Source organism: Cnephaeus nilssonii (genome assembly GCF_951640355.1).
Source record: "Cnephaeus nilssonii genome assembly, chromosome: X".
NCBI classification, from domain to species: domain Eukaryota; kingdom Metazoa; phylum Chordata; class Mammalia; order Chiroptera; family Vespertilionidae; genus Cnephaeus; species Cnephaeus nilssonii.
Genome location: NC_137071.1, coordinates 127,892,496 through 127,906,192, shown reverse-complemented (window position 1 = coordinate 127,906,192; position 13,697 = coordinate 127,892,496). Strand labels below are relative to the sequence as shown.

The following is a 13,697-nucleotide window of genomic DNA, read 5'->3' as shown; positions in this document are numbered from 1 at the left end:
AATTGGGCCAGCAGGGGAGGGCAGTTGGGGGCAGCAGGGGAGCAGTTAGGTGTCAATCAGGCTGGCAGGGGAATGGTTAGGGGGTGATCAGGCTGGCAGGCAGAAGTGGTTAGGGGCAATCAGGCAGGCAGGCAGGCAGGCAAGCAGTTAGGAGCCAGTGGTCCCGTATTGTGAGAGGAATGTCCGACTTCCGGCTTAGGCCTGATCCCTGTGCCAGCAGTCAGACATCCTCCGAGGGGTCCCAGATTGGAGAGGGTGCAGGCCAGGCTGAGGGACACCCCCCCTCCCATGCATGAATTTCATGCACCAGGCCTCTAGTTGTTAAAATAAAAGCTGGACAGAAAATGTAGGAACTGAGTTTGTTTCTGCTAGCAAGGAAGAGCAAGATGACAGGTTTGATAAGAACTCACACTGTCTCAACAGGAAGTATAACCAAGAGTCTTATAAACAACTTGAGAAAAAGAAAATTTGTAGTTATATGGGCCTGCATATAAATTTCAAAATTCTAACTTATCTTTCTCATTGGAAAGTTTTTAAGAGTTTGATAAAATTTGTACATCTGGTCCTCTGAATGTCTGATTCCATAGTTGTCTCTGCAGATTGTTAACAGGTCAGTAAATTTGCATTGGGAATTTTGTTCTTTCCATATATGACTCTAGCAGTTTATTTTTTTATTGGTTTTCATCAGCCTGCACCTATAGGTTTCTCTGTTCTCATGGAGGTTTTTCCATAAATCGTGGCATATTGGCAACATGGTCAGAAAAATATGGTGTTTTTAGACCTTTGTCTATATAGTGTGCTGTCATGTTTACATTCTGAAGCCAATTAGTATATAAAAAATGTAGTATGTGTAAATTTAGATCCTTACTCCCTAAGAAATAATCCCTAATACCTTTTAACAAGCTATAGTATAGTTAATGAAACATAAACTGTAGGGTCCCTCATTTGCACAGGTCCTGTACATACTCCAGAAGGGGCCTTAACAATTTTGTATTCATAATTTGGATTATTTTTCTTTAAAAGGAGCCAACGCAAATTGTATACACTACAAAACCTACAGATCCCAGATTTCTCCCTTAGAGTGAATCATTGATTATTAGATGCCATTCTTAGCACCACGAGAATTAGTGAATGCAGGAAAAAAGTGCTAAAGAGATGTTTTCCTCTCAGATTCACATACTTGTGCACTGTGCATCTGAGTGTTTGTGGTGGGAAGTAAGGAGGTGGGTATCATACAAAACCTAGCAGAGCAGCTCTTAGGGAAGATTTTGTCTAGACCAGTGGTTCCCAACGTGGGGCACACGCTCCACAGGGGGGAGTTTGAATTTTAAGGGGGACAATTCCAGAATGAGTTATTAACAGTGAATTTTTTGTATTTCTTATGGTTCTAGGGGCCTCATATACAGTATATAAATATTTATTGTGACATATTTATGCATTTTAGTTCTTTATTATTGTTTTGAAACTTTGCTATTTTTTTATATCACTTCGTATTCTTATTTTTTTAAACAATTTCTTAGTGATTTCTTCCTCAGTACTTCAACTGTCCTTTCGTCCTTTTACACTGAGTGGCCAGATTATTATGATCTCTGAACACATAATAATCTGGCAACTCAGTGTATATCCTATATAATAAAAGGCTAATATGCAAATTGTCCCCTTGACCAGGAGTTCGACTAGCAGGCAGGCCGGCCAACTGCCCATGTCCCCTCCCCCTGGCCAGGCTGACTGGACCCCACCCATGCACAAATTCATGCACCCGGCCTCTAATATATATATACTGAGTGGCCAGATTATTATACATCCAGAGATCATAATAATCGGGCCACTCAGTGTATTTTTCTCTTTCATAGATGCCATGTTCTTTGGAAGCTTGTTTAAACCAAGTCAATGGCCTTTTAGGCTTCCTCCATGTGAATAGGAGTTCACTTTTTGAATAATAAGAATTATATGTCACGAGGGGGAGGGGCATAAGGATTTTAGAGATGCTTAGGTGGGGCATGGCCAAAAAAAGGTTGGGAACCACTGGTCTAGAATGAGCCCTGACTTTTGTTTACCTTTGTCAAGAATGGGGGGAATGAAGAAAGGGGAGACTAGGGAAGAAATCTTACTCTTAAAAGTCCCAAGGACCATCAGGCCTACTTAGGTGTTTGCCATCTCTATGATATTAACCATTTTCTTGTGTATGATTTAGGAAATGCCATTAAATATCCTTTTACTAAAACTTTTATCTTGTGGATCAGTTATCTTACTCAAATCTTCTTTTTCACTATTTTGGAATTGTATACCATGCAAATGTTGACAAGTAACAATTATGTGGGTTGGGAATCTTCTCAATGTCAGATTGAGAGCTTATTTTTGGTCTGCATTCGTAGAAGAAACTAGGAAATACAATCTCTCATTTAACTTGGGTGAAAGGGAAGTAGCTCTCTTTTATTAATAAACTCCCAAGGATAAAAACAAATTTTATAAACAAACACATTCTGATTAGCTCTGTGGTTTTCGTTTTATCACAGTTTGTCCCTTTCCTGAAAGGTATTGAAATGAATATTTGGAAGATGGAAATTCCACTAGGAAAAGATTATTTGAGTCCAGAAAGTATTTTTTAAAATAGTTTCCATTGGAACTGCTTTGCTGTAAAAAAGTTACTGGAATTATTTTTTAATTTATGCTGCTAAAACCATTCACTTCCGAGAAGCCTTTCTTGACTCCATCTGAGTTAGAAGTCTGTTTCCCCCAGTATTCCTCTTCTGTAGTAACTTGCAAATAGTTTTACTTGGCTTACATTAAGCATTTTACCAACAACAATGAATAAAATACCCTATGCTAAAAGCCGTGGAAAAATAGCCTATCTAATAAAGAGGGAATATGCTAATTGACCATCACTCCATCACAAAGATGGCTGCACCCACAGCTGAGGCCAAGTTCTCATAAGGAGCCTTAACGAGCAATCACCAGGGACCTGAGGCTACGCCCTCCCCTTCCCCCGTGGGGCTTGACAGGGGACCTCAGGCCATGCCCCCCACCTGGCAGGGCTTGACAGGGGATCTCAGGCCGTGTCCCCCACCTAGTGGGGCTTGATGAAGGACCTCAAGGCATGCCCCCTGCCCCAGTCTGGGCTGGGGGCCTCAGGCCATGCCCCGCCATCCTGGCGCTGGGCCAGGGGACCTGAGGCTATGCCCCCTGCCAAGCAGGGAAGGGCGGGACTGGCCAGGTCTGGATCTAGCCCAATGGGGGGCCCGGCCAGGTCTGGGTCTCACACCATTTTTAAAAATATATATTTTATTGATTTTTTACAGAGAGGAAGGGAGAGGGAGAGAGAGTTAGAAACATCGATGAGAGAGAAACGTCGATCAGCTGCCTCCTGCACACCCCCCACTGGGGATGTGCCCACAACCAAGGTAGATGCCCTTGACTGGAATCGAACCTGGGACCTTTCAGTCCGCAGGCCGATGCTCTATCCACTGAGCCAAACCGGTTTCGGCTGGGTCTCACGTGATTTTGAGGTGCATGTGGGTGGGCGGAGAATTGACTCTGGGTCCCATGGTGTGCCCCAGACTCTGATAGGAGGAAGGTTTTCATATACATTTTACTAATTTTCTTTCATCTCTGACACTTACATTATAAAGAAAGGGCAAATAGCAATATTAAATTATTTCCTCTAATTAATCCCCTTTTAATGTGTACGAATTTCGTGCACCAGGTCACTAGTAGTGTTATAACCTAACTAGAGGCCTGATGCGCAACATTCGTGCACTGGGGGTGGGTTCCCTCAGCCCAGCCTGCACCCTCTCGCAGTCCAGGACCCCTCAGGGGATGAGGGGGTTGGGAGGGTAATGGGGGGATAAGGACACATATGTAATACCTTAATCAATAAAGAAATTTTTAAAAAGAGCTAGTTTGCGGAAAGATAGTGGTGGTGAGAATCCATTAGGGAGAGAGGAGGAAAAAAGAAGGAAAGAGTAAGAAAGAGAGAAAGAAAGAGCATGAGAGAGCTCTAGCACTAGCTCTGTTCATTGACTTTCTAGTTCCCAGTTTTAATACAAGGTGGCCCAGAAAAATGTATTTGCACAATGTCTGTAGATTCTATTACATTTAAAAAATGAAATGTATTTTAATAAACACTGCCTTTTATAATTATTCCTAGTGTGTATACATTTTTGGGACACCCTGTATTTATTGAAACTTAATTTTCCTTTTTCTTTTTTTTTTTTTGGGTGGGGGGTCAGGTAGGGGTGATGGTGAGATGACATTTAACAGAAAGAGGATTTTATGTTCACTTTTGTTTAAGGGTCCCTGAAGAGATCACTGCTGGAACCTCTCTTTCCTCCACTGTACTAGATGGTGATCACAATTTTAACATCCTATGGATATAAAATATCTAAGGACCTTAACCAAAACATCCTCATATAGACTTTCATCTCATTCTGAAGGAGAATTAGTATGCATTGGGTAAAGATCTTATTGCCTAAGATCTGGAACTTAAATTTGCAGTAATTTCTAATACTTGAGCACATGCACTTTTTTTCCTGATTCCGCAATAAGGGACAGGAAGTGAAAAGGGGAACATTCTTCATGCTCAAGTTAAGTCAGAGACTCATTTAAGATAGACATTAGAGGTGAATAAATGTGGGCAAGTAAAATGATCACCAAATTTGAACCTGAACTGACCTGCATTTAATGTCCTACCAAGACGTGAAAATACAGTCCTCAGAGAATTAAACCAACAACTCACCTTTTCTATTACTTAAGCAATATATGTGTATTATCATAAATTTGGCCCAAGTACAAATAATGTTAATATTTAGTGCATATATATGTATTTAGTATGTTCAAACAACCCCTATACCAATTTTTCAGAAGGGATCTGATTGTTTATATGACAATGCTTATGTCCTCAAGTAGGCTATAAACTCCATGAGGAGAACCCCTTTAGCAGAACTCTACTGCCCCCCCCCCCCCCACTTCAGTCACTTTCTTTGGAATATGGCAAAGGTTATAGATGCTTCCTTCACTAGCATGCAAGCATTCATTCATACATTCATTTAACAAACATTTTATTGAACACCTAGTACGGAATTGAGCAAGGCCTGGGGAATTCAAAGGTACATGCCCTTTAGACAGTTTCTTTCTCAAGAAATTCACAAGTCTGATACACAAATAATTCTTTCTTTAAGTACTTGTGCAATTTTAGCGTGACACGTAGAAGTATTAAGAAAGCACAGAAGAGAAAGCAAAGAGAGTGGGGCGGTCGTTGGGGAAAGCTTCCTGAGGGAGGTGACACTAGCCAGACCAAGTGTGGGCCGACGATGGGGGGTAAGGGGAGCAGAGGAGTGAGCAATACGAATTTCAGGGCCCCTTCCTGTGTCAGCAGCAATTCCTGTTCCCTCACAAAAACTGAAGTTCAACGTTAGACTAGGGATCCCTCCCGCACTTCGAACTTGGGAACTGAGAACTGAGGGCAACAAGACTGGGCTCAGGAGCCTGGACTCCCTCCCAGCAGCTAGGGAGCCCCGCGGACTCCTAGGCGGGGCGGGGCCAGCGGTGCGTGCGCCCCCGCGGCTGGGCCGGGCCCGCCCCCGGGGGCTGGCGCAGGCGTCCGGCGCTGATTGGCTGTCTGCCGGCATCGGCCCGCCCGCCATAGGCGGCGCAGGGCTGCTCGCCGGGCTCTGATTGGCTCGCGGGGCGCGGAGCGGACATAGCCCGTGGCGGGTCGTCGGGGAGACTGAGAGGGAAGGGGAGTAGGGGTGTTAGGCCTCGCGGGCTGCCTGGGCTGCGGGCTGCCGGGCCGTTCCGTGAGGCGGGGACCGGAGAGCTGCGGGGCCCGGGCGCGCGGGCTTCACGCCGAGCTCCGGGAGGCGCCTGAGCGAGCGGGCCGGCCCGCAGCAGCGGCCGGGAGTGCCCCAGCCGGGACCATGGGCTGCTTCTTCTCCAAGAGGCGGAATTCGGAGAAAGAGTCGCAGCCCAAGGGCGAGGAGGAGCCGCCGAAGCAGTACAGCTGGGACCAGCGCGAGAAGGTAACCCCTGCTCGCCGGACCCCCCCTCCCCGCCCCCAGCCGCCCCGCCAGGGTCCCCGGTGTCCCGGGAGGGCTGAGGGGAGCGATCGAACAGCTGGCTGCCTCTCTCTCCCTCCCCCTCCCCCCGCCCTCCCTGAGGTTATTTGAAATCGGGGTGAATGACTTTTTGGGGGGATCCAAGAAATAAGCGCCGGGGAGGGCGCTGCGGAGGGACCGTGCGGCGCTGGGGGGCTGAGCCGCTGACCGGGAAGATGCCCAGTGACCTCCCCGGAGGCTCGCCCTCCGCTCCACACCCTCAGGGTCCCGGGCTGGACTCCCGAGGAGGAGGGGGAGCCGGCCGCGCCCCGATGCTCAAATCCGCTCATTTCTCGGGCAGCGCCGAGCGAGTGGGGTTCGGTCCGGTCCTCGAGTTACACGCGGGACTGATTCTCATCTGCTTCGCGGCTTGTGATCTTTCTGGGGCCGCGTTCTCTTTTGTCCGCCCGCCCGCACAGCGCTCCGGCGCCTCTTGGTCTGTTTCACCGCGGAATTTTCTCACACCGGCGGGCTGTTCCGCGGCCGGCCCCCGCCCCCTTCGGTTACCCCAAAGGAGGACTGAAAATCCATCCGTCTTGGCCCTAGTGGTCGGCAAACTCATTAGTCAACAGAGCCACATATCAACAGCACAACGATTGACATTTCTTTGGAGAGCCACATTTTTTAAACTTCAACTTCTTCTAACGCCACTTCTTCCAAATAGACTCGCCCAGGCCGTGGTATTTTGTGGAAGAGCCACACTCAAGGGGCCAAAGAGCCGCATGTGGCTCGCGAGCCGCAGTTTGCCGACCACGGGCTTGGGGACTGTGTGTCAAGACTATATAACTAGCACGAACCAGGCAGAATGAACTGTTGCTGCAAATGAATGAAAACGTTCCCCTTTTTATTCTAATAGCCAGACATTTTTTAAAAACTTTGCAAATGTCCACTCTTGCACAAAACACACGTAGTCATAAATTTCATAATGCTTCCTCTTTCTACATAGTTCTCCATTTGTGTTTAGTAAAATGCTTTAATAGATGTATCCATTTTTTTCCTTCCAAACAAAATGAGAGCTTTTTTTTTAAATGGGTGTTATCAAGTTCACTTCTCCTTGTAACATATCTTGATCCGCGAATGCTTGATAGTCAATTTCTTGTCCCCCCCCATAGCTCCCCTCCACCTGATTCCCCACCCCACCCCACCCCATGCCCTTAACCCCCCCCCCCCCCACTGTCCTCATCCATATGTGGAAGATTTTTGTCCAATCTCTTCCCACACCCCTCAAACCCCTTCCCCCTGAGAATTGTCCATCCCCTCCCTTTCTATGTCCCTGATTGTTATATTCATCAGTCCATTCTGTTGTTCAGATTTTTTATTCACTTGATTTTTAGATTCACTTGTTGGTAGGTATGTATTTGATGTCTTTTTGTTGTTCATAATTTTTACCTTTACCTTTCTCTTCTTCTTCCTCTTCTTAAAGAATACCCTTCAGCATTTCATGTAATCCTGGTTTGGTGGTGATGAACTCCTTTAGCTTTTTCTTATCTGTGAAGCTCTTTATCTGACCTTCAATTCTGAATGTCAGATTGGCTGGGTAGAGTAGTCTTGGTTGTAGGTTCTTGCTGTTCATCACTTTGAATATTTCTTGCCATTCCCATCTGGCCTGCATAGTTTCTCTTGAGAAATCAGCTGACAGTCGTATGGGTGCTTCCTTGTAGGTAACTAACTGTTTTTCTCTTGCTGCTTTCAAGACTCTCTCTTTGTTTTGATTTCGTAGACCTGCCTGTGTGATTTCCAATCCCCAGAAGAATTTGTTCATGGGAACCCGGTTCTCCAAGTGCCAGATTTAAGAAAGTGGATGCTTTTTGCAGGCTGCTCAGCCCCATATTTCTGCTCCTGTCTTTCAGATTGTTCCTGGGTTTCATGGTGTATTTATTCTCTCTTATCCTTAATTATAGCAGCATTTTATAATATAGGAATGGAAAGTAATGTGCTTCCTGTCGTATAAGAAGATTGTACCTATGCTTCAAAATTATTGGTGGCATTTTTAAAGACTCATTTCCTCAGTTTTAGTATGTCTAACAATGCTGTTTAAGCTTCAGCCGTCTACCATAGAGAAGGCTGTGTATTTGTTTTTATTTTAGCTGTTTGTTTCGAAATCATAGGCCAAAACTAAACTAAAGTGCTTTTGTTTTTTATTTAGAATCATCTTGGTTGCCCTTTGAGTCATTACTTCGTAATAAATTGTTTTACAATTAAACTTCATTAACATGATGTTCGGGTTACTTGGAATCTCGCTTTTTAGTTAATCTTGCTCCTTTCAGATAAATGGGTGTGTTCTGTGGGGTTTTTATTCTTTTGCTCTTTGACTAAGTAAACTCATTGAAAATAGAAGAGGGGATGGCAACACCTAAGCTTCCCCCCCCACCCCCCACCCCCCCCCCCCGCCAAATGAGCATATAGTAAACTTCCAGTGGTAGACGTTGTTTTGAGTTTACAGGGACATTCTTTGGACATTCTTTGGACCACAACTTTGGTTGTAGAGCTGTAAGAGATGTTACTCCGTATGGAAAAGAAGCTCATGCTTCTGGGTATGTTTATAGTAAAAGTTAAAATCTTGATCAACTCAACTAATCACAATTTTTTTAAAATGTGCCTTAGATTCTGAAACCCAGCCCAGTTTTAAAATCTTTTGGACTATTAGAGAAAGAGAATTACTAGCTTACATTTCAAAATAATGGAGACACCACCATTTTTCATCATTTATAATAGCCTGCTACATTTTATATGATTTAAAGATTTTTTCTAGTTTCTTACCACTCATAAGGCCGATTTGGGCTAGTGTGCAAATGTTCTGTATTGGTCTAATGATGCTTTTACTGAGGTTAACATTGTTTTTCTTGCTCTCAGAAGATTTTAACTGTACCTTAAAAGCAATAGAATGCAAATACAGCCCAGAGAACATAAATGAGATGTTGCATGAATATTAACAGAATTGTTTGTATAATGTGATCGTGGAGTATAGCATATGCAGTTTTAAAATTATATCAGACAGTTACTATTCAGCTGGCAAGACTTTAGGTGTAAAAACAAAATGTGGTGCATGAAAAGTTTCCTCACAACTTGGAAAAAGCATGTTTAAAATTTTCCTTACGTTGTGTAATCAGAGTATCTTTATTGGGAGGCACCCTCTGGGTTTCGGGTTTTGAGTTGTGTAATTGGGCCAGTCTTAGGGGACTGGAGCTAGGAGAAATGGTCTCAATTAGAAAGAATGTTTGTGGACTAAATGTTGTCATGGTGACTGATACTGTAATCAAGAGTGTAAGAAGTTCATTTTCTATTGCTGCTGACTTCGGGGAAAAAAACTGTACAGTTACTACACTGACATAGTGAGAAATATTTTTGGATTGTAAGATGTGTTTAAATCTTTTGGAAAGAAATGCTTTTATCCTTGTTATCTGTATGCTGCCTCCCATAGCGATGCAAATTATTCAATATGTATATGTACTCAAATACCAAGGAAGAATCAAAATTAGAAGAATTACCCCTGCCCTTGAAGAGCTGACTAGCTTTTTTGAGTTGAAATCTTTTAGTACAACCAGAAGGAAGAGGAGTGGAGTGGTACAGAAAAGTAGTCTTCATTTTCCAGTTAGTCATATCAATACTCCTCCTAGATCAGTGGTCGGCAAACTCATTAGTCAACAGAGCCAAACATCAACAGGACAACGATTGAAATTTCTTTTGAGAGCCAAATTTTTTAAACTTAAACTTCTTCTAATGCCACTTCTTCAAAATAGACTCGCCCAGGCTGTGGTATTTTGTGGAAGAGCCACACTCAAGGGGCCAAAGAGCTGCATGTGGCTTGCGAGCCGCAGTTTGCCGACCACGGTCCTAGATGATAGAAATGATGGCATAAGTATGAAAATTGTGATTTTGAGTATGGACAGCACATCTTGTATCCAATACATCTGTCTCATATTCTATAGGAACTAGAGGCCTGGTGCATGAAATTAGTGCACTGTGGGAGGGGGGTGTCCCTCATCCTGGCTTGCTCCCCGGCTCAGGGCTTTTGGCTGAGCTGCACTCCCCCTGTGAGAGCGCACTGACCACCAGGAGGCAGCTTCTGCATTGAGCTTCTGCCCCCCCGGTGGTCAGTGCGCATCGTAGTGACCGGTTGTTCCGCCGTTCAGTCGATTTGCATATTGGCCTTTTATTACATAGGATAGGATAATACTAAACAAAAGCCTTATACCAGAGATTCAATTAACTGCATTTTTTTATTCAGTGTCTGTTATGGAACTTTGGATAAAGCAGCCAATTTGTGCATTTCCTGTTCCTTGGCTATCACATGGGACAGTGCTAAAGATTTCTCTACTATTTAATAAAGGCCTGTTCTTAGGAAGAGGGATTAGACAGTAATGGTTACCCCTGAGGATAGAAATAGACCAGAGGTGGGGAAGGACAGAATTGGTCTTAACATGAGGCAGTTCATAATTCCCTGAGTTCTTCATCAGTGGAAGTGTGGCTTTTTGAGGAACTGACCTCAATGGTAGTGAAACATTCAGATCAGAAAGAAGTGACTGCATTGCGTGGGGGGCTAGATGCTGTTTTTAGCCTTTTAAGGACATAAGGTATTCTGGTTATCCATTGCTGTGTACCAAACCACTCGAAACTTAATGGCTTAGAATAATGGCAAGTACTTATTTTTTCACAACTCTGCAATTTGTGTAGGGCTTATTAGGGTTGGCGCTCTGCTCTATGTGGCATCAGCTGGGGCAGCTTGACTAGGGGCTGGAAGATCTGCTTTCAATATGGCTTAATCACAGAGCTGGCTAGCAAGTTGATGCTGGCTTTCAGCTGGGAGCTCAGCTGGGGCGGAGGGCCAGGGGCCGCATCAGGTACCCCAGGCTTCCGCACAGCATGATGGCTGGGCTTCAGGGGCAAGTGTCCTACAGAGAAACTGGTAGAAGCTGCATGGCTTTTTCTACCTGGCCTCTTAAGTGAAGCTATTTCTACCATAAATGTCCACCCACATCCAAGGGGAGAAGACCTCTGGATGGGAGGAGTGTCAGAGAATTTGTTAACTACTTTAAATCCTTTACATAAAGTTGTGTGTTTTTTTTTAAGGAAATAAATAGTTCTTTGTTTATTCATTTTAAAATAGCTTTATTGAGAGATATGTAACTCATATACCATACATTTCACTCATTTAAAGTGTATTAAAATTCATTATTTTAATAAGTTCACAGGGTTAGGTTAGCATCACTATGATCTAATTTTAGAACATTTTTATCCCTCACAAAAGAAACCCATACCCACTCCCCTTCTCTCCAGCCTCTGTAAACCACACTTTTACTTTTTATGTCTGGAGCTTTGCCTGCTTTGAACATTTATAAATGGAATAATACAATATGTGGTATTTTGATACTGGCTTCCTTCAATTAGCATGTTTTTGAGATCATCATATTGTAGCATGTATCAGTACTTTATTCCTTTTTATTGCTGAATAGCATTCTATAGAATGCATATTTTATGCATTTATCCATTGACCAGTTGATAGACATTCAGGTTGTTTCTAACTTTTTATTTTATTATTTTGTTGTTGTTGTTGTTAATCCTCATCCAAGGATGTTTTTTCCATTGATTTTCAGAAAGAGTGGAAGGGAGGGAGGGAGAGAGAAGAAGAGAGAAACATCAATGTGAGAGAGACACATCAATAGGTTGCCTCCCCAACATGCCCCAACCTGGGTTGGGGATGGAATCTGAAGCTCAGGTAGGTTCCCTTGACTGGAAATCAAACCCATGGCTCTTCGGTGCACAGGACAACGCTCAATCAACTGAGCCACTCCGGCTAAGCCAAACTTTTTCAAAGTGTCTGTATGATTTTACATGTCCACCAGCAGCATTATAATTTCTTCACTCATATAAAATTTTGATAAAGGGGAAAAGCACAGGGAGTAGAAAGTGTGTGGAACTTGTATTCTGCACGACACTTCACCTTACTGATAAAGTAATTTAGCTTTTCTAGCCCCCATTTTCCTAAGATTCCTTTCAGTTCTCTAATTCTTTGAGCATCTCATGAGGGGAGGTAAGCATTGCTAGAAGCATTCAGGCAAATATGGGTGAACAAAGGGAATGTGATAAGATATAAAATTAAATTTAGATTAGTTGATAGTGGAGAATCCTTTCCAATTCTAAAATTTTATAATTCTGTTTTAACATGTGAGCTAATCTACACCAACAAAAGAGTAACATGCTAATTGACCATACCTTCATGACACCCACCAGCCAATCAGGACTGAGTATGCAAATGAACCCAACAAAGATGGCAGACGCCGAGTGGCTGGGGGCTGGGCGGGACGCTTGCATCATCACCAAGGTGATGACACAGGCGTTCCGCACCACCCCCAGTCCGCACCACCCCCAGCTGCTCCGGGCCTCTGGGCAGCATGGGAAGGCGCATAGGCGGCTCCCGGCTGGAGCGAAAAGGTGGCTCCGGCCAGAGCGAAGGCCGTGCCGGCAGCAAGGGTAAGAAAGGACCATTCTTGCATGAATCTTCATGCATCGGGCCTCTAGTATAAATATAATACTTCATCTTCTCTCATCATCAGTGTATAAAGGTCAAGGTACTGGTATTTATTATTTCTGTAATTACGTGGCACTACCATTTACATTTGTGGGAAATAACTTTTCAGTTACATAGCTATGTGACCCTGAAACTTAGTGTTTAAATTTTAAGTAATTTGTTTATTTTAATTAAATCATAATTTACATACCTTAAATTTATCCTTTTAAGTGTACAGTTCTTTGAGTTTTGACAAATGAATAGTCAGTAACACCACAATCGAGATATAGAACAGTTCCACCATCCCTCTAAATATCCTCATGCTCCTTTGTAGTCAACCCTGCCTCCAGGCTCTGATCAGTTTGCTTTTGTCTTTTAGAGAATCCTATATAATAAAGAGGTAATATGCAAATTGACTGTCATGTCCTCACAAGATGGCTGCCTACGACCAAGCCAGGAGGGGGGTTAGTGAGGGACAACCAAGCGACTGAACATCCGGCTGCATGGGGTGACTAGGCGGGTGGGGGGCAGTAAGGGGCAACTAAGCCAGCAGGGGGGGCAGTTGGGTCAACTAAGCCAGCCGGGGGGGCAGTTGGGGTAACTAGGCCGGCAGGGGGGGCAGTAAGGGGTGACCAGGCCAGCGTGGAGGGGGCAGTTAGGAGTGACCAGGCCAGCAGAGAGGGAGCAGTTGGGGGCAACCTGGCCAGCAGCAGGGGGCAGTTAGGGGTGATCAGGCCAGCATGCAGAGGCAGTGAGGGGTGATCAGGCCAGCAGGGACGGGGCAGTTGGAGGGCAACCAGGTCAGCTGGGGGAGCAGTTAGGGGTGATCAGGTAGGTCAGCACACAGAGGCAGTGAGGGGCGATCAGGCCAGCAGGGGGCAGGCAGTTAGGGGCGACCAGGAAGGCAGGCAGGTGAGCGATTAGGAGCCAGTGGTCCAGGATTGTGAGGGATCAGGTCTAAACCAGCAGTCAGACATCCCCTGAGGGGTCCCAGATTGGAGAGGGTGCAGGCTGGGCTGAGGGGAACCCCCTTCCCCCATGCAAGAGTCTCATGCACTGGGCCTCTAGTATCATATAAATGGAATCCTATAATATAC

General features: G+C 44.5%; 1 protein-coding gene across 1 annotated transcript in view; it reads left to right on the top strand.

Moving 5' to 3' along the window:
- The first annotated feature begins 5,742 nt into the window (after window positions 1-5,742).
- RP2 (RP2 activator of ARL3 GTPase) overlaps window positions 5,743-13,697 on the top strand; it is a 35,868-nt gene continuing 27,913 nt past the window's right edge. The window contains exon 1 of the mRNA XM_079764969.1: window positions 5,743-6,017. Coding sequence (XP_079621095.1) covers window positions 5,916-6,017 — 102 coding nt within the window. The 5' untranslated portion in view covers window positions 5,743-5,915. The remainder of the gene's footprint in view (window positions 6,018-13,697) is intronic.